The sequence below is a fragment of the Trichosurus vulpecula genome, chromosome 4 (genome assembly GCF_011100635.1).
Source record: "Trichosurus vulpecula isolate mTriVul1 chromosome 4, mTriVul1.pri, whole genome shotgun sequence".
Classification (NCBI taxonomy): Eukaryota; Metazoa; Chordata; class Mammalia; order Diprotodontia; family Phalangeridae; genus Trichosurus; species Trichosurus vulpecula.
Genome location: NC_050576.1, coordinates 294,024,018 through 294,043,043, shown reverse-complemented (window position 1 = coordinate 294,043,043; position 19,026 = coordinate 294,024,018). Strand labels below are relative to the sequence as shown.

Below are 19,026 nucleotides of genomic sequence, written 5' to 3'. Positions count from 1 at the left end.
GTTTGTTCTACATCATATTGCTACCCTTCCTAACTCTGGAGTCTGAACTAAACACAGTTCTCCAGATATGCTTTAAGCAGAGCAGAATACAAGGGGACTACATTCATTCATTCATTCACTCCATAAACATTTATGAAGCACTATGTGAATTAAGTGCTATGTGAGAAGCACTGGGCTAAGACCTGGGTTACTGCGCCACTCATAATGCAGTCTATAATACCATTAGCTTTTTTTTTGCTTCTGTATCATACTGTTGGCTTATTGAGCCTGTAAAATTCACTAAAACTCTTAAATTTTGTCACGTGAACTGCTATCTAATAAAGGGCTACGTGATTTTGAGCTACTATTATTAGCCCTAATGTATCTGTTATAACATTTTCTCTATTTTTGTAGGTTTCTATGCCAGCAGCTCATGCAACTTCATCTGCTCCAACAGTGACCTTAGTGCAGCTCCCTAATGGGCAAACTGTTCAAGTCCATGGAGTTATTCAGGCAGCCCAGCCATCAGTTATTCAGTCTCCACAAGTCCAAACTGTTCAGGTATGCATATGAAGGAGTTTTCGGTCTGCACAGGTATAAGCTGCAATACAACCTTACTGATCTCCTTTTTTAAAAACCAGTGACAATTCAAACATACATGGTGGTGTGATCTTATCTTAGAGTAAACACTTGTTTCCTGTGCCTACCCCTCCTTGCTGTGATTTTTTTTCCTTTTTTCTTTTGGTCAGTATCTATTCTCTTGTATCTACCATACTTCCCAAATAATGTAGAGACAGAATCAGACTGTATTATTCTACCAGGCATTTCAGCTCTCAGCATTTGGCTTGGTTAAGGTATTGAAGGGACAGCTATTATGGTATTAAATATGGTATTAAATTTTGATTCAAACTTTGACTGACTTCAACCACTCCTCTAAAGTGAAATGTCCCTGCTTCAATTAGATGGGGTAGCAGAAAAACTTTTAGCCGAGAATGAGAATCTCAGGGACCATGCTCATAGATATCTAATTAGTTTGAGTATTTAACATCCTGACAAGATGCAAAAAAAAAAAAAAAGTACCATTGAATACCCATCAACTGGGGGAATGGCTAAACAAGTTGTGGTATATGATTGTGATAGAATACTGTTGTATAGTATTGCACAGATGAACAGGATGCTTTCAGAAAAATACTTACATGAACTGACGCAAGAAGAAATGAGCAGAACCAGGAGAATATCGTACATAGTAACAGCAGTATTATACGGTGATCATCTGTGAATAACGTAGCTATTTTCAGCAATACAATGATTTTAAGACAATTCACAAGGACTTAAAGATGAAAAATGCAATCCATCTCTAAAGAAAGAACTGATGGAGTATGAATGCAGATCAAAGCACGCTTTTTTTAACTTTATTTTCCTTTGTGTTTTTTGTCTGTTTTCTTTCACAAAATGACTAATATGGAAATGTGTTTTGCATGACATAACAGGTATAATCTATATCAAATTGCTTGCCTTCTGAAGGAGGGAGGGAGAGAATTTGGAACTTAAAATTTAAAAAAACATGTTAAGAATTGTTTTTACATGTAATTGGGGGGAAAATAAATATCAAATAAAAAAGATTTTTAAAATATTAGAAAAACACACGCACAAATTTTTAAGTACTGTTTTTTCCTCTCAGACTCAAAACACGTTAGCCCTGCCAAAGGCAGCATTTGCTTTAATAGTCATTGACTTAAGTACAAAAATGAGGAAAAAAGGAAACATTGAAAATGATTTTGAAAGATAAGGTTCAGAATGAAGAAATTAGGGGTCAAATGCTGCTAAGACTGTTCTCACTGATATATCATTAATATTTTTTTTTAAACAACAAAATCATTAAAAATATCAAACATCGAACAACATCACAAAATAAATGAAATTGACTATATCTTAACATACAGGAAGGGACTTATAATGATTCACATGAATCCATTTCACTCTTGGCTCTTTTCATGCAGCCAGAACATAAAGTGATTAGAGCAAAAGTCAAATTCATTAACAAGCGAATATGAAGCCACTGATGCTCAATTACAGAAACTCCCATCTGATCAGTTTTGTGGTGTTGACTCAAAAAACTGTGAAAGTGGCTAAGGTAAAGATATTAACTCTGATTATCACTATTTCTTAAGGAAGTTTAACCAATATGAAGTGGTTGCCTAAATGAGGAGACCAAAAGAGCCTAGAAACTCACCAACTACTTTTATCTTCTGCCTAAGCAGAGAGACATAGCAGCCAAGATCAACACTAGCTTAGAGTATAAACTCTTTTGCAAAACATTATCAGGGAAGAGAAAGGAAAATTACAAACAGTATCGTTGCATCAAACAGCAAGAAATTGTCAAATTCAAAAAAGCTTTACGTAAATGCTAGCTAAGGTAAATATTTTCAGGGAACATTTACGTATGAAAATAAAAGGATCTAAGATGCCTGTCTGAATAAGAGGTATAGACTTCCCAGTTCCCACATAATGTGCTTCCAATGAAATTTGCACTATACTGAATATTGGTTAAGAAACTACAGTAAGTGACTTCTTATACCCTAAAATAGCATAAAATGTCAGCCAGAAAGAGTCCTGTGAGCAAGATAAGATAAGCAAGATCATAAGAAAGCCACCAGCAAAGCCAGTCCCTATGCAGGCAAATAAATCCTGCTTCTCAACATGATCAGTACCGCAGAAACCTTTAAGAGTATGTCCAGAGGTATTAAAAGTGAAGAGTCCCCTGAGAAAGCTCCAGGTTTGAGACCTTAGCTGCCCCAGAGAGTGATAGCTCATTGACTGGGAAAACCCAAGCATCTAGGGGTTTGGCAGTTTCTAGCACTGTATCCTGCAACACCACAGAGGGCACTGCAGGTCCAGCATTCTGAATCTCAAAGATCATAAGGACCTAACCCTAGGAAATAAAAGTCAGTGCAGAAACCCCAGGGGACCCAGGGCACCACCCAAAAGCACTATTTCAAGATCTAAAGCTAGAGAGATGAAAAAAATCAATAAAATACCTAGCAATATAAAAAAATTATTGTAGAGATAGAGATCTCTCAAAAGGAGTGTGTAGCTACCTAGCAACTGCAAGCAGTAACTCAGAAGACAGTTTTTCTACAAGGACTATCTGAACATCTAGAAGAAATTAATCAAAGAATTAGAAGAAGAGTAAAGAGCTTTGAAGAGAAAGTGGTAAGCCTTACCCAAGTAACCACCTCCCTTAAAACTAGAATAGACCAAACAGAAAACAATGATTCCAAAGGACAAAATGAACAAATGTAAACATACCTGACATCAAAAACAAACCTGGAAAACTGGTCAGGGAGAGATAATTAAAAGAATGGTTTAACTCCCCCAAAATCATCCCCTCCTCCTATCCCCAACCAAGTCAGCCCTCAACTAAAAACCAGGAGAAATTTTAAAAGGAAAAGGCAGGGAAAACAAGTTTGTAACAAATAAGCATACTCAAGCAAAATGAATACACACAGTGGTCTTGTCCAAAAAATATGTCTCCTTCTGCACCTTGAGTCTATTGGCAAAGAGGCTACAGAGGAGAGGAATCAAAGAGAAGAGAATGAAATAAAGCATGACTGAAGATATCTTAAAATCATGGTTATAAATCTTTAAATGACTTAGAAAGGTTTCTGGCACAGATGTATTCTCAGTACAGGATCTATAGAATGATACAGGCAACGAATATTCAGGATGAGAGGCAACAGATTTGAGTGTGATGTATACTGGTAGAAGCAGTATGTATGCTAATGAGATGTGGTTTTGTTAAATCAGGGTAATGAATAATATTACAAGTGTAGAACACTTCACAGTGTTAGCATAGTAACTATAGAAGAGCCTAATAGAGTTGTAGAAAGGAAGAAAGTGAGCAGGTGAAGTTGTTTTCTGATTACATTACCTTATCATTTATTACCAGTATGTGTAAACAACAAAGAGAAGATTTATGAAAGTCTGTGGTCAGGCATTGCACTGGATAAAACAACATGGGTCATTTGTGATCTTGCACCAATAGACGGAATTACTGATGCCAGTGAGATCCCAAATCTGTTAAAATAATTATAACTGGCCACTTGAAGAAAGACAACCCATTCCACTGTATAAATGCACGTAACTTCAATTTTTAATAAACACTTAACATGTCGTGCAGTGACTTTATTATCCCTATATAGGATAAACTAAAATTTTATTTTCAAATGAAGTACCTTGAAATAATTGTAAAGCTATAAATTGAGCTAAAGAGCCCTTTGGCATGGACACGGGTTAAATAAAGCATTGGGGATAGGAAAAGGTAGTTGTAAGCAAAAATTTGGTGGAGGCTGTCATGGGACCCCTTAGACACCTTAAGAGACTATATGAAAATCATAAAGTAAAACTACCTGGATAGCATAGAACCAGAGTACAAAATAGAATTGTAAGAATCTGCCAGGCACCTCCTGAAAGAAATCCCAAAATGAAAATTCCTAGGAATATGACAGCCAAATTTCAGAACTCCCAGGTCATGAAGAAAATTCTGCAGGCAACTAGAAAGAAAGAATTCAAACACCATGGACCCATAGGATCACAAAAGATTTAATATCCACCATAATAAAGGAGCAGAGGGTTTGGAATATGATATTCCAAATAGCAGAAGAGTTAGGATTTCAACCAAGTATACCTACCCAGCAAAACTGAATATAATCCTACAGGGGGTGTAAATGTATGTTTAATGAAATGGAGGACTTGCAAGCATTCTTGATGAAAAGAACAGAACTAAATAAAAAAATGTGAAATTTAAATACAAGAAACTTAAAAAGGTAACCTTGAATGAAAAATTATGAAAAACTTATTAAAGATTAAAGTGTTTACATTTCTATATAGGAGGGTGATACATGTAACTCTTAAAAACTTAAAAAACTTTAAAAAAAAAGGTAGAAGGAGACAGAAGGCATAGGTATGAGTCTATTATGTTGGGATGATTTAAAAAAAGGAATGAAAGGTTGAGAAAAAAAGATGTGTTGGCAGAAGGGGGAAAGGAGAAGAATGGGGAAATTTTTTTCACATTAAAGAGGTGCACAAGGAAGAGTTTTTACAATGGAGGGGAAAATGAGAGGGAACAGGCAACACTTGAACCTCACTCTAATCTAAAGAATCTATATACACAGACAGTGGGTTATAGATATTTATCTTATCCAACAGAGAAGCAGAAAGAGCTAAAGGGGCGGGGGGAGGAGGGAGAAGGGAATGCAAGGGGTGGGTAAATTAAGGGAGTCAGTGATCAGAAGCTAAACAGATTTTTTAAAGCAGAGGACAGGGTTAAAGAAAATAGAAGAGAATAGGATAGAGGGAAATGCACAGTTAGCAATCATAACTGAATTTGAATGGAATTGACCCACCCATAAAGGCCAAGAAAGTAGTAGAATGGATTAAAAACCAAAATCCACTAATATGTTGTTTACTAAAGATACACTTGAAACAGAAAAGCATACACAGTTAGATAAGGGACTGGAGCAGAGTCTAGTATGCTTTAACTGAAGTTAAAAAAAAAAAAGCAGGGGTACCAATCATGACCTCAGACAAAGCAAAAGCAAAAATAGACCTAATTAGAAAAGATAAACGGAGTTTGCTGAAATGTACCATAGACAAGTAAATAGCAAGACTAAACATATATGCAACAAATGACATAGTATCCACATTCTTAAAAGGAAAAGTTAAATGAATTACAGGAGGAAATAGATAGTAAAACTATACTAGTGAGGGACCCCAACCTAACCCTCTCAGACTTAGACAGTCCAACCGTAAAAAAATAAGAAAGAAATCAAGGTGATAAATAGAATTTTAGAAAAGTTACATATGATACAACTCTGGGGAAAAAATGAGTGGGAATAGATAGGAGTATACCTTTTTTTCCAGCTCTACATGCCCCACTCACAAAAATTGACCATGTATTAGGATATAAAAACCTCACAAACACAGAAATATTAGATGCACACTTTGGGGGCCATAATGCAATAAAAACTCAATAAAGGCCCTTAGAAGCATGGACTAAAAATTAACTGGAAAGTAAATAATCCTAAGAAATGACTGGGTCAGAACAAATCATAGAAACAATTTCATTAAAGATAATGACAACAATGAGACAACATAACAAAATTTGTTGTGGGATGCGGCCAAAGCAGTACAAAAGGAAAAATTTATATCTCTAAATACTTAAATCAGCAAGAGAAAGTAGATCAATGAATTAGGCATGCGACTAAAAAATTAGAAAAAGAAAAAAATCCGCATCTAAACGCCAGAATAGAAATCATGGAAATCAAAGGAAAGATTAATAAAATTGAAAGTTTAAAAAAAAATTGAACTAATCCAAATAGGAGATAGTTTTATGGGGGTAAAAAGACAATAAAATAAACCATTAATTTTATTTTAAAAAATAAAATACCATTTTATTTTAAAAAATAAGAAAACCAAATTACCAGTATCAAAAATGAAAAGGTTGATTGCACCACCAATGAAGAAGAAATTAAAGCAATTATCAGGAATTATTTTACCCTAAGCTTAAATGCTAGCAAAACTGACCATCTAATTGAAATGGATGAGTATTTATAAAAATATTAAATTGCCCAGATTAACAGAAAAGGAACTAGAATACTTTAATAGCTGTCTTAGAAAAACAAATTCAGCAGCCATCAATGAGCTCCCTAAGAAAAGATCTCCAGGACCAGATGGACTTACAAGTGAATTCTACCAAACACGTAAGGAACAATTGATCCTAGTACTATATAAAGTATTTGAAAAAATAGGTAAAGTGTACAAGAAATTTGGTAAAGTGTACAAAGAAATTTCCACAAAATTTCTACCAAATTCCATTTATGATGCAAATATGATTTTGATACTTAAACCAGGGAAAGCAAAAACAGACAACTATAACCCAGTTTGTCCAATGAATATAATGAACATTGATACAAATAAACTTTAAAATTTTAAAATATTAACTACAAGTATTAAATAAAATATTAGCAAAGAGATTACAATATATCACAAAGATCACATACTATGACCAGGTTCTATTTATATCAGGAATTCAGGCCTGATTGAATATTAGGAAAACTTCAAGCACAATTGGCCAGTATCAATAACAAAAACAACAAAAATCATGATTATATTAATAGATGAGAAAAAGCTTTTGACAAAATACCACACCCATTCCTGTTTGAAAAAAAAAAAAACATTAGAAAGCATAGGAATGAATGGAGATTTTCTTAAAACGATAAGTACAATATATCTGTAGCCATTATCTGTAATGGAGATAAAGTAAAAACCTTTCCATTTAGATTAGGCTGAAACAAGGATGCCCATTATCACCATTATTACTTGGTGTTATATTAGAAATGCTATCACCATGAGACAAGAAAAAGAAATAGGCAACAAGGAAATAAAGTGTAGAATTCTTTGTAGATGATATAGTGAGAACCCTAAAAGAATGAAGAATCTTAAAAGAACCCTAAGAGAATTCAGCTAAACTAGTCGAAATAACAACTTAAGTGAAATTACAGAATATAAAGTAAACCTACTACTTCCAGGGGTGGAGCCAAAATGGCGGCTGGAAAGCAGGGACTTGCCTGAGCTCCCCACCACGTCCCTCCAAAAACCTATAAAAAATATCTCTAAACAAATTCTAGAACTGCAGAACCCACAAAATAGCACAGGGAAGCAGGGATCCAGGCCAGGACAGCCTGGATTGTCGCTGGATGGGGTCTATCACACATGGAGGGGAGGGGAGAGGAGCTCAGCATGGGAGGCAGCAGGACCAGCCAGACCAGGAGCCGGGCAGTACAGGCCCTACCACCCTGAATCAGTGAGCTATGGCAGTTACCAGACTCCTCAACCCACAAACACCAAAGACAACAGAGAAGGTTAGTGGGAAAAGCTGCAGGGGACAGAGTTCGAGGTTCGGCCACCGCCTCAGGGGCAGTGAGGGAGGTGCAGCTACAGAACTACAGCTGCAGTTACTTCCGGCCCCAGGCCCACGTGGCGGGAGGAATTAAGTGGTGAATCAGAGCAGGAGTGCAGAGCCTGCTTAAGGTCTGAGTCAGGTTCAGATTAGTGGTTCTTGAGGAAGGAGGAGTGCTGGTGTGGCAGAGCTGGATGTATAGAAATGGCTCTGAAATCAACAGCACATCCCCTCAAGCTCAGAACAAAGTACTCTTTACAAGCGGTCACACCCTGACAAAAAACTCAAGGGTCGAGTAAGTTGGCTGGGAACATGGCCAGGCAGCGAAAATGCACCCAGATTCAGTCTCAGACTTTGGAATCTTTCTTTGGTGACAAAGAAGACCAAAACATACACCCTGAAGAAGTCAACGAAGTCCAAGAGCCTACACCAAAAGCCTCCAAGAAAAACATGAACTGGTTCCAGGCCGTGGAAGAGCTCAAAAAGGAGTTGGAAAACCAAGTTAGAGAAGTAGAGGAAAAATTGGGACGAGAAATGAGAAGGATGCAAGAAAACCATGAAAAACAAGTCAATGACTTGCTAAAGGAGACCCAAAAGAAAACAACACCTTAAAAAATAGACTAAGTAAAATGACAAAAGAGCTCCAAAAAGCCAATGAGGAAGAAGAATGCCTTGAAAGGCAGAATTAGCCAAATGGAAAAGGATGTCCAAAAGACCACTGAAGAAAATACTACCTTAAAAATGAGATTGGAGCAAGTGGAAGCTAGTGACTTTATGACAAATCAAGATTTATATAACAGAACCAAAGGAATGAGAAAATGAAAGACAATGTCAACTATCTCATTGGAAAAACCACTGACCTAGAAAAGAGATCTAGGAGAGATAATTTAAAAAATATTGGACTGCCTGAAAGCCATGATCAAAAAAAGAGCCTAGATATCATCTTTCAAGAAATTATCAAGGAGAATTGCCCTGACATTCTAGAGCCAGAGGGTAAAATACAAATTAAAAGAATCCAGAGGTCGCCTCCTCAAATAGATCCCAAAAAGAAAACTCCTGGGAACATTGCGCCAAATTCTAGAGCTTCCAGGCCAAGGAGAAAATACTGCAAGCAGCCAGAAAGAAACAATTTGAATATTGCGGAAAAACAATCAGGATAACACAGGATCTGGCAGCTTCCACATTAAGGGCCCAAAGGGCTTGGAATATGATATTCCAGAGGTCAGTGGAGCTAGGATTAAAACCAAGAATCACCTACCCAGCAAAACTGAGTATCATGCTCCAAGGCAAAATATGGACTTTCAATAAAATAGAGTACTGTGAAAAGACCAAAGCTGAATAGAAAATTTGACTTTCAAACACAAGAATCAAGAGAAGCATGAAAAGGTAAACAAGAAAGAGAAATCGTAAGGGACTTAGTAAAGTTGAACTGTTTTGTTTACACTCCTACATGGAAAGATGATGTATATGATTGATGAGACCTCAATATCATAGTAGCTGAAAGGAATATGCGCATATATATGTGTGTGTATACATATATATACACATATGTGTGTGTCTATGTATGTATATGTATAGGTATATATGCGTATACATGTGTGTATATGTAAACACAAAGGGCACAGGGTGAGTTGAATATGAAGGGATGATGTCTAAAACAATAAAATCAATTTAAGGGATAAGAGAGGAATATGTTGAGAGAGGGAGAAAGGGAGAGATAGAATGGGGTAAATTATCTCGCATAAAAGTGGCAAGAAAAAGTGGTTCTGTAGGAAGGGAAGAGGCGGCAGGTGAGGGGGAATGAGTGAATCTTGCTCTCATCGGATTTGACCTGAGGAGGGAATACCATACACACTCAATTGGGTATCTTACCCCACAGGAAAGAAGGAGGAAGAAGATAAAAAAGGGGGGATGATAGAAGGGAGGGTAGACAGGGGGGAGGAGGTAATCAAAAACAAACATTTTTGAAAAGGGACAGGGTCAAGGGAGAAAATTCAATAAAGGGGGATAGGTTAGGAAGGAGCAAAACATAGTTAATCTTTCACAACATGAGTATTGTGGAAGGGTTTTATGTAATGATACGCATGTGGCCTGTGTTGAATTGCTTGTCTTCTTAGGGAGGGTCGGTAGGGAGAGAAGAGGGAAGAGAATTTGGAACTCAAAGTTTTAAAAACAGATGTTCAAAAACAACAACAACAAAAAAAGTTTTTTCATGCAACTAGGAAATAAGATACAAAGGCAATGGGGCATAGAAATTTATCTAGCCCTACAAGAGAAGAAGGGAAAGGGGGATGGGAGGGGAGTGGGGTGACAGATGGGAGGGTTGACTGGGGAACAGGGCAACCAGAATATGTGCCATCTTGGAGTGGGGGGAGGGTAGAAATGGGGAAAAATTTGTAATTCAAACTTTGGTGAAAATACATGCTGAAAACTAAATATATTAAATAAATTTTTAAAAAAAGAAAAAAAATTAAACCTACGTCACTGTTTCTTTGTATTACCAACAAATTCCAGCAGCAAGAGATAACAGAAATTCCATTTAAAATAACTACACACACTATAAAATACTTGGGAATCTACCTACCAAAAGACAGAAACTCTGTGAACACAATTACAAAACACTTCACACAAATAAAGACAGATATAAACAATTAGAGAAATATTAATTGCTCATGGGTAGGCAAAACCAATATAATAAAGATAACAATACTACCCTAACTTACTTATTTAGTACCATCCCAGTCAGACTTCCAAAGAATTAGTTTATAGAGCTAGAAAAGGTAATTTTTAAAAATTCATCCAGAGAAACAAAAGTTCAGGAATATCAGCGTCATCAATTTAAAAAAAAGGAAAGGAAGGTAGGCTAGCAATACCAGACCTCAAACTGTACCATAAAATAGTAACCATCCAAACAGTCTAGTGCTGGCTAAGAAGCAGAGTGTTTAAGCATGTAATATCAATTGTACAATATACAAAAGTAAATGACCATAGTAATCTAGTGTTTGATAAGCCCAAAGATCCAAACTGTTGCCCTGAGAACTCACTGTTTCACAAGAAAGGCTGGGAAAAATACAAAGCAGTTTGGTAGAAACTATCTATAGACCAATATCTCATAATATATATCAAGATAAGCTCAAAGTGGGCCCATGGTTTAGACATAAAGGGGGATGTAATAAGCAAATTAGGGGACATGGAGGGAAATGACCTAGCAGATCTATTGATAAGAGAAGAAAGACTTCATAACCAACTAAGAGATAGAATCATGGGAGATAAAATGGGTCATTTTGGTTATACGAAGTTTTTGTACAAACAAAATCAAATGCAGCCAAAATTAGAAGGAAAGCAGGAAACTGGGAGGGAGATGTGGAATTTATAGCAAGTATTTACAGAGATCTTTTTCTCAAATATATATGGAACTGAGTCAAATTTATAAAAACAAGAGCCATTTCCCCAATTGATAAATAATCAAAGGATATGAACAGGCAATTTTCAGAATAAAAAAAATCAGTTATTAATAGTCACATGAAAAATACTCAGTCTCTACTGATTAGAGAAATGCAGATTAAAACTATTTTGATGTACCATCTCATACCTATCAGAATAATTAATATCACAAAAGGAAAATGATAAATGCTGGGGATAATGTTAATTGGCAGAGCTTTGAATAGGTCCAGCTGTTCTAGAGAACAATTGAGAACTATGCCCAACAGACTATAACACTAGGCACACCCTTTGACCCAGCAATACTAGATCTGTAACCCAAAGAGAACAAAGAAGGATGAAAAGGACTCATTTGTACAAAAATAGTTATAGCAGCACTTTTTGTAGTGGCAAAGTTTTGAAAATTGAGGGGATGCCTATCAGTTGGGGAATGGCAGAACAAGTTATGATGGATTATTATTGTGATATAAGAAATAATGGAGATAGTTTTGGAAAAAACAGGGAAGACCTATATAAATTGATGGAAAGTGAAGTGAACAGATCTAAGAGAACATTGTACTAAGCAACAGCAATAGTATAGTAATTAACAACTGTGAACGATTCAGCTACCCTCATCAGTTCAATAATCCACAACAAATTCCAAAAGACTCCTGATGAAAAAATGCTCCTCACCTCCAGAAAGGTGGATATGGACTCTTGAGTGCAACTCAAAGCATATTTTTACTTTGCTTCCTGCCCTCACAAAAATGGCTAATGTGGAAATGTTTTGCATGATTTCATATGTGTAGTAGGTATCATATCTCATGCCTTCTGATGAGAGGGGGAGAGGTGTTGACGGGAATGGGTGGAGGGAGAGAATTTGGAACTAAAAATAAGAAAAATTGTAGGATTTTTTATTGGGTTTTTTTTTTTCTAATTAAATTAGACCAGACATGGTGACAAACATTTGTAATCTCTGCTATTAGGGAGGCTGAGGCTGGTGGAGCTCATCTGTATTCACATATCTTTCAAAGGAGTTTCAAAGGAGGCCTACCCAAATGTCAACTTTTACTCTTCTGTGATGGTTGCACTTAAAACTATGTATTAAGAGAGTACATTCTTAAAAATTTGACTTTAGAGCAAATTTCTATAAAGGAATCAAAATTAAACTAATGTACCACATCATTTGGGTGGAGAACCTCCACTACATCCTTGACTTGATCTGATCAGACTTTGGAGTACTTATGCATGGTTTAATGCCAAGGCCGGCCAGGGAATAGCTTTGTCTAGTTCAGCTGCTGAGACCGTCAGCATTCAAGGTTTAATCTCAGCAGATTAGATTTAAGGATGAAGAAGTATTGAAGACTGAAGTGGATAGTTTAACTAGCATTTCAGAGGTCAGGTTTTTTTTGTTTGTTTGTTTTTAAAGCAAAAATATAAAATTATTGACCACTTCCAATATTTACAGTAAAGTAAATATTATACAGTTGTATAACATTCCGATGACTATGAAGTCTTGTTCTTGCTTGACTCCTGCGGGTTAAGTGACCCCAATACTAAAAAGGCTGGTCCTGCATGTTTAAGGGATAATTTGGGATAAAGAAGAAAAAACATGCATGATAGTGGTATTGAAGACTACAAAACATAGGTGAGTGTACTTAACTGTTTATGCCTATGCTCACAGAAAGTTCTAGCACGTGGGGATGTTATTACATGATTAAGAGTGGACTTTTTGGTTAGTAAAACAAAGTGAAACACCTCCACTTTCCAAAGTGAAAAGTCATCTTCTTCTCTTTGGAAATCAAGACCAAAATGTTCTAGTTTTAACTTTACCTAAACATTCAAATAAGTTCTGGCAGCATTTAGTCCATGCTTCTAACCTAAAATTAAGCACTTTCAAAAAAGGGCAACATAAATAAGCAAGATCCCAGACTCAGCTCCAGGCAGCAGTTGATGTATCAAGGTTGGTTTACCTTGGCCCAGTCCTGGAGCCTGCTGAGCCTCTCCCCTCCTCCCATTTCTGCATCTCTGTTCACCCACCCTTGCCAGCTTTCCCTCATCCATGTATAGCATGAGATTGAAGTGTATCCATAAGTACTTGACATATCGAAGTACAACATACAGTATCCTCCAAACCAGGCAGGACTAGCCGAGCCAAGGGTCTAGCCTTGCCATTGACTTTATGCTGCCTGCGAAATATGGAAACAAACCTTACACCCTCAGCTTCATTTTCCTCTTTCGTAAAACAGAAAAATCCCTGATACACCAGCCTCAAAAAGGCATTACATAGATTTACAATGCATGTGGAAGCTGTTTTTTCAACTGTTACATAAAATTTGGGAATCACTAGCTTCCAGTCCTGCCCCTGATAATTCCTTTGTGACCTTGGACTAGTCACCCTTTTTCCTGGACCTCAGTTTTCTCATCTCTAAAGTGAAAGAATGGTACCAAGTGGATCTTAAGATCTCTCCAACTTTAGACATAGCTTCTAGTATGTGTCCTTGACCACTCTATCGGATCATCTTGTGAAGATAATTATGGATTTTAGATATTACATCACTAGAGCATAAGTTTTGCCAGGCTGAAAAGGCTTAGCATATAGGCTCAATGACAAGCTGTGCCTGCTGTTCAAGGACAAGCTTAGTAAGTTTGGAGAGGCTTTCCCCCATATTGGCTGCTGAGTGATGATTTTTTTTTTTTTTTGGCCACTGCAGTTTTCAAAGAACATTTTACAAAAGAGTTGTGATCTGTGTTGGTGGAGGGGGGTGCCTCCCTTACCAAAATCATGGATCCTTGGAAGTATTAGAGCTGAAATATTATGCAACACAAATTGAGTTTACTTGCTAAGACTACTTTCCAGAACATGACATGACTGTTCCTATTTTTATCAGCAGCTGTCAATATCCATTAGTACATGGTACAATTCCTGTTACAAACAAGGAAGTTTACGTGATAAGTAGGCTTATTATGATCAGGTATAGAGCTATGCTTTATTTTATTCTATTTATTGATTTGTTTCCTTTAAATGAAATTGAATGTTATAAATTTTAAAAAGCATTTATTAAACTTTTTACCAAGAACTCTGCCAAAAGCTTAGGATACAAATACAAAAAACTAGCATGTCTTCAAGAAGATTACATTCTGATAAAGGGAGACAACACATATAAGAGAAGTATTGGCCAGAGATGGGTATTTTGGTTTGAAAAGTTCCAGGCGTTGTGAATGGATCTATAGGAGAGTAGGTTGACGTACCCTTTCCAGTAGCAATGGCATAATTAAGTTTATTATGGTTTGAGAACTAGACATCTAGCTTGGAGGTAAAGAGGAGGGTATACATGGTAACTGGCAGGAAGAACTCTGGAAGTCAAATGAAACGTGGCGGTAGCCTGATTAGGGAAAACTGGCGTCTTGACATACCCACCAACCGGAACAGTGAAATTCTGTCCTCCCCTCAACCCCCATGGGAGTTCTGGAGCTAGAAAAGGTCTACCTTTAAAGCCATGGTCTTAGTGGCCAGAAAGTAAAATGTAAACAGATACAAAGAGAAATTGATCCATTTAGAGCTAAAAGGAATCATAGCTTCCAGAGCCATTCATTTTGCAGATGAGGAAACTGGAACACCCAAAATTAAATGACTAGTTTACTCGAGATTAACTTCCTTCAGTACTTCTTTTGTTTGACTGTGAACGTTGAATTTAGGTACATCCTAACGTTGACAAATTGTTATAGGTCTTCTAAGTTATTTGGTAATATTTACCCTCTACATGGTGAGAGACTGAGGCAAAAGGAATCAGTGTTGATCTTTTTCATGGAATCCTTTATTCCTTCTGACGCATGTTGTTCATGTTCTTGACTTCCTCTTTTATGTAAAGTAACTGTGAACTGAACTCAGTTGAAGCAGTACAATTTTGTTTCTTTTCAGATTTCTACTATTGCAGAGAGTGAAGATTCACAGGAATCAGTAGATAGTGTCACAGATTCTCAAAAAAGAAGAGAAATTCTTTCAAGGCGGCCCTCCTACAGGTACAGAAATTCAAACAAGTAGTTACTAAGTCTCCACTATGTATAAAGCCCTGTGTGTTCTCCTGGAAATAATGGACACCATCTTTAGAATTAAAGGGTTTAAAGGTGTAAAGGTAACTCAGTTAGTAGCATACCAGTCTAGGGCTCTTTTTAACTACTTTCCTATATAAATACTACTTCTGGCCCTTAGCGGCCTTTGATCTGTGAGGATCCCCCTTGCTCAAACTGTAAAAGAAGGGAAATTCCACAAATTCCCTTGCTAAAATTGACAGTGGTGATAATCTTTCTACTTTTTGTTTTTGTTTTCTGTCGTGTAGGGGATAGACCTGGACCTGTGTTTTCAGCCTGAAAAAAACCCCAGTGGAAAAATTTTCTCTAGCATTGTTGATCAGCATCATTTGTTCAACTTAGAATCTTAGAAAATTGTGTTAAGTGACTTACCTGTGGTCCCACAACTGTTATGTGTCAGTGGCAGAACTTGAATCCAGGCCTTCCTGACTTCAAAACCAGCTCTGTCCACTATGCCACATTGCTTCTCATTACCCTATCTATCTAACATTATTGGTCATCTCATCCATGTGTGTTTCTCTGTGTTCTTTTAAGGAACTGGAGAATACCTGTTGCATCTTATTTGTAGTCTTTTTTTTTTAATTTGCCTAAAGACAAATTAGTTCAGTTCATTTCTTTAGAGCCAAATTCAGGTTCCTAAATCTGTATTTATAAACCAATATTGAAGCCTTCAGGAATTTTGCTTAACCGAATTCACTCTCTTCTTGAACCAGGTATATTTTTACCGGTTTATAGTCAGTCTCCCTTTTTTTTTCCTGTAGGATATATCAACTTAGCATTATAACTTAAATTTTTATTTGTTTCATAAGGTCAGGTTATACTACATTTTTTAACATGAAGCAAATTAAAACAAGCAATAAGAGCAAGCCACATATATTTTTTCTCTCTAGCAATAAGACTTACTTTAAATTACAAATTCTTTACCACCCCATTCTCTCTTTAATTTCCTGAAATCTGGTATTCCCACTTTGAACAAAGCTCCTTTTTCACACATCATTTTGTGAAATCTAATGGCTCTTTCTGAGGTTTTATTCTCCTCTCAGGCTATCAACTACCCATTTTTTCTTAGAACTTTTTTCTAAAAACAAATACTAGATTTGGAGTCGAAGGGCCTGAGTTAAATTTCATCTCTTTTGTTATACTGACTCCCTGGGCCTCAGTTTCGTAGTCTTTAAAAAGGTTCAGAGTTATATATATGCTCAAGGCAGGTAGGTGGCACAGTGGATAGAGTATGAGGCCTGGAGTCAGGAAGATTCATCTTTCTGAGTTCAAATCTAGCCTGAGACACTTAACTAATAACTATGTGACCCTGGGCAAGTCATTTACGTCTCTTTGCTTCAGTTTCCTCATCTATAAAATGAACTGGAGATCTTTACCAAGAAAACTGCAAATGGGGTCAAAAAGAGTCAAACACAACTGAAAAGCAACTGAACAACAAATACATGTTCAGTAACTTCATAGATCCCTTTCTGTCATCCTGCCTGAATTCCATGATACTGTACTAAACTACTACTCTTACTTTTCCAGTTGCTTTTTCTCTTTCCCTGCCTTATTATTCCTCTTGCTTGGATGTTCCATAAGGTTTATACACCATTGTTGTTCAGTCTCTCAGTTCTGGCGACCTCATGGACTATACCAAGCCAGAACCTTTTATCCTCCCCTATTTCTTGAAGTCTCTCCAAGTTCATGTTCATTGTTTCCATGATACTATCTATCCATTTCATCTTTTTCTATCCCCTTTTCCTTTTGCCATCAATCTTTCCCAACATGAGGGTCTTCTCATTATTTTTCCAAAGTATTTAAGCTTCAGTTCAGTATTTGACCTTCCAGTGAATAGCCTCAATTAATTGCTATAAGTGTTGACTGATTGACATCCTTCCTATCCAAGGAACTCTCAAAAGTCTTCTCAAGCACCACAATTCAAAATCATCAATTCTTTAGTGCTCAACTTTCCTTATAGTCCTACTCTCACAGCCATACATTGCTCTTGAAAAGACCGCAGCTCTGACTGTATGGACCTTTGGTGACAAGGTGATGTCTGCTTTTCAATATGCTCTCCAGATTTTCCATAGCTTTCCTTCCAAAGAACAAGCATCTTTTAATTTCATGGCTGCAGTGACCTTTGAGCCCAAGAATATAAAAGCTCACACTGCTTCCATTTCTTCTCCCTCTGTTTTCCAGGGAGCCATAGGACTAGTTACCAGGATCTTAGCTTTTTTGATACTAAGCTTCAAGCCAGCCTTTATACTCTTCTCTTTCACCCTCATCAAAAGGCTTCTTAATTCCTCTTCACTTTCTGGAAGATGTTTCTTCCTGACTCCAGGCCCAGTGCTCTATCCATTGTGCCACCTGCCTGTCCTATGCTTCTATGCCGTCAGTCATCTTCTGTGTATTCTCATCCTCAGAAAACTCCTAACTTTTAGTTTCCCCTATCAGTAATTATTCAAATTTATGTCACTATTCAGCATGTAACTTTTAAAACAATCCTGCTTGTCTGTGTTTCCTTTTGGCCTTTTTGTTCTCTTTCCGTTTTTTAAATGACAGAGCCAATATTAGAACCCACATGTTTTAACTTCAAAGCCAGGACACTTTCCACTGCATCAGGCTGTCTCCTCCTCAAAATAGTTACTTTCTTGACACAAACTATGAGGCCTTTTTCTTTGATCTAGAATTAGCCAATGTATTAACTCTTAACAATTCTTATTTGTTTGGGAGTTTTTTGTAAAATGTATTGTTTAGTTACTAAATCTCCAGATTCCCAAATGTGTAATCAGTCATAACCACTAGCAACTTTTTGTTATACTCTTTTTTTTTCTTTTTTATCACTTTGTGTTTATCTAGGGCACTTTGTTTTACTTTTATATTGATTTGTTTGGCTTACTATATTTCTAGGAAAATTTTGAATGACTTATCCTCAGATGCACCTGGAGTGCCAAGGATTGAAGAAGAAAAATCTGAAGAGGAGACATCAGCACCAGCCATTACGACTGTGACGGTGCCAACTCCAATCTACCAGACTAGCAGTGGGCAATACAGTAAGTAATACACTTTATATCTGGAGAAGCTAAGAGAGGAGTGAATGACTAAATTCTTCTTGAGTTTATAAAATGTATGCAGTCTAATTTTCCAGTCTAGCTGTTTACATTTCCCTTGCCATTGTCTTCTGTATAAAGGGCTCTTCTGGGGGCAACTATGTGACAGCCTGAAGTCAGGAAGACCTAAGTTCAGATATGGCCTCTGATACTTACTAGTTGTGTGGCCCTGGGCAAGTCACTTAACCCTGTTTGCCTCAGTTACCTCATCTGTAAAATGAACTGGAGAAGGAAATAGCAAAGTAAATACACTACAGCATTTTTGCCAAGAAAGACCCAAATGGGCTTATGAAGAGTTAGACACAACCGAACAAGAACAACCTGTTTTCTGAAAGTGTATAGTGTAACTAAAACGTGTAGTCTTTTTTTTTTTAAAGGTGGGCCTCTCCTTAAGTGTAGTTAGTAATTCATTTCAACAAAAATTAACACCTACTACGTGCTACGTTATGAAGATTCATAGATGAACAAAATAACCCCTATTTT

General features: G+C 36.8%; 1 protein-coding gene across 2 annotated transcripts in view; it reads left to right on the top strand.

Moving 5' to 3' along the window:
• CREB1 (cAMP responsive element binding protein 1) overlaps positions 1–19,026 on the top strand; it is a 71,452-nt gene that overhangs the window by 30,517 nt on the left and 21,909 nt on the right. For both annotated transcript variants that reach the window (XM_036757885.1, XM_036757886.1), the window contains exons 3-5: positions 394–540; positions 15,282–15,382; positions 18,344–18,486. In XM_036757885.1, the coding sequence (XP_036613780.1) occupies positions 394–540; positions 15,282–15,382; positions 18,344–18,486 (391 nt within the window). The remainder of the gene's footprint in view (positions 1–393; positions 541–15,281; positions 15,383–18,343; positions 18,487–19,026) is intronic.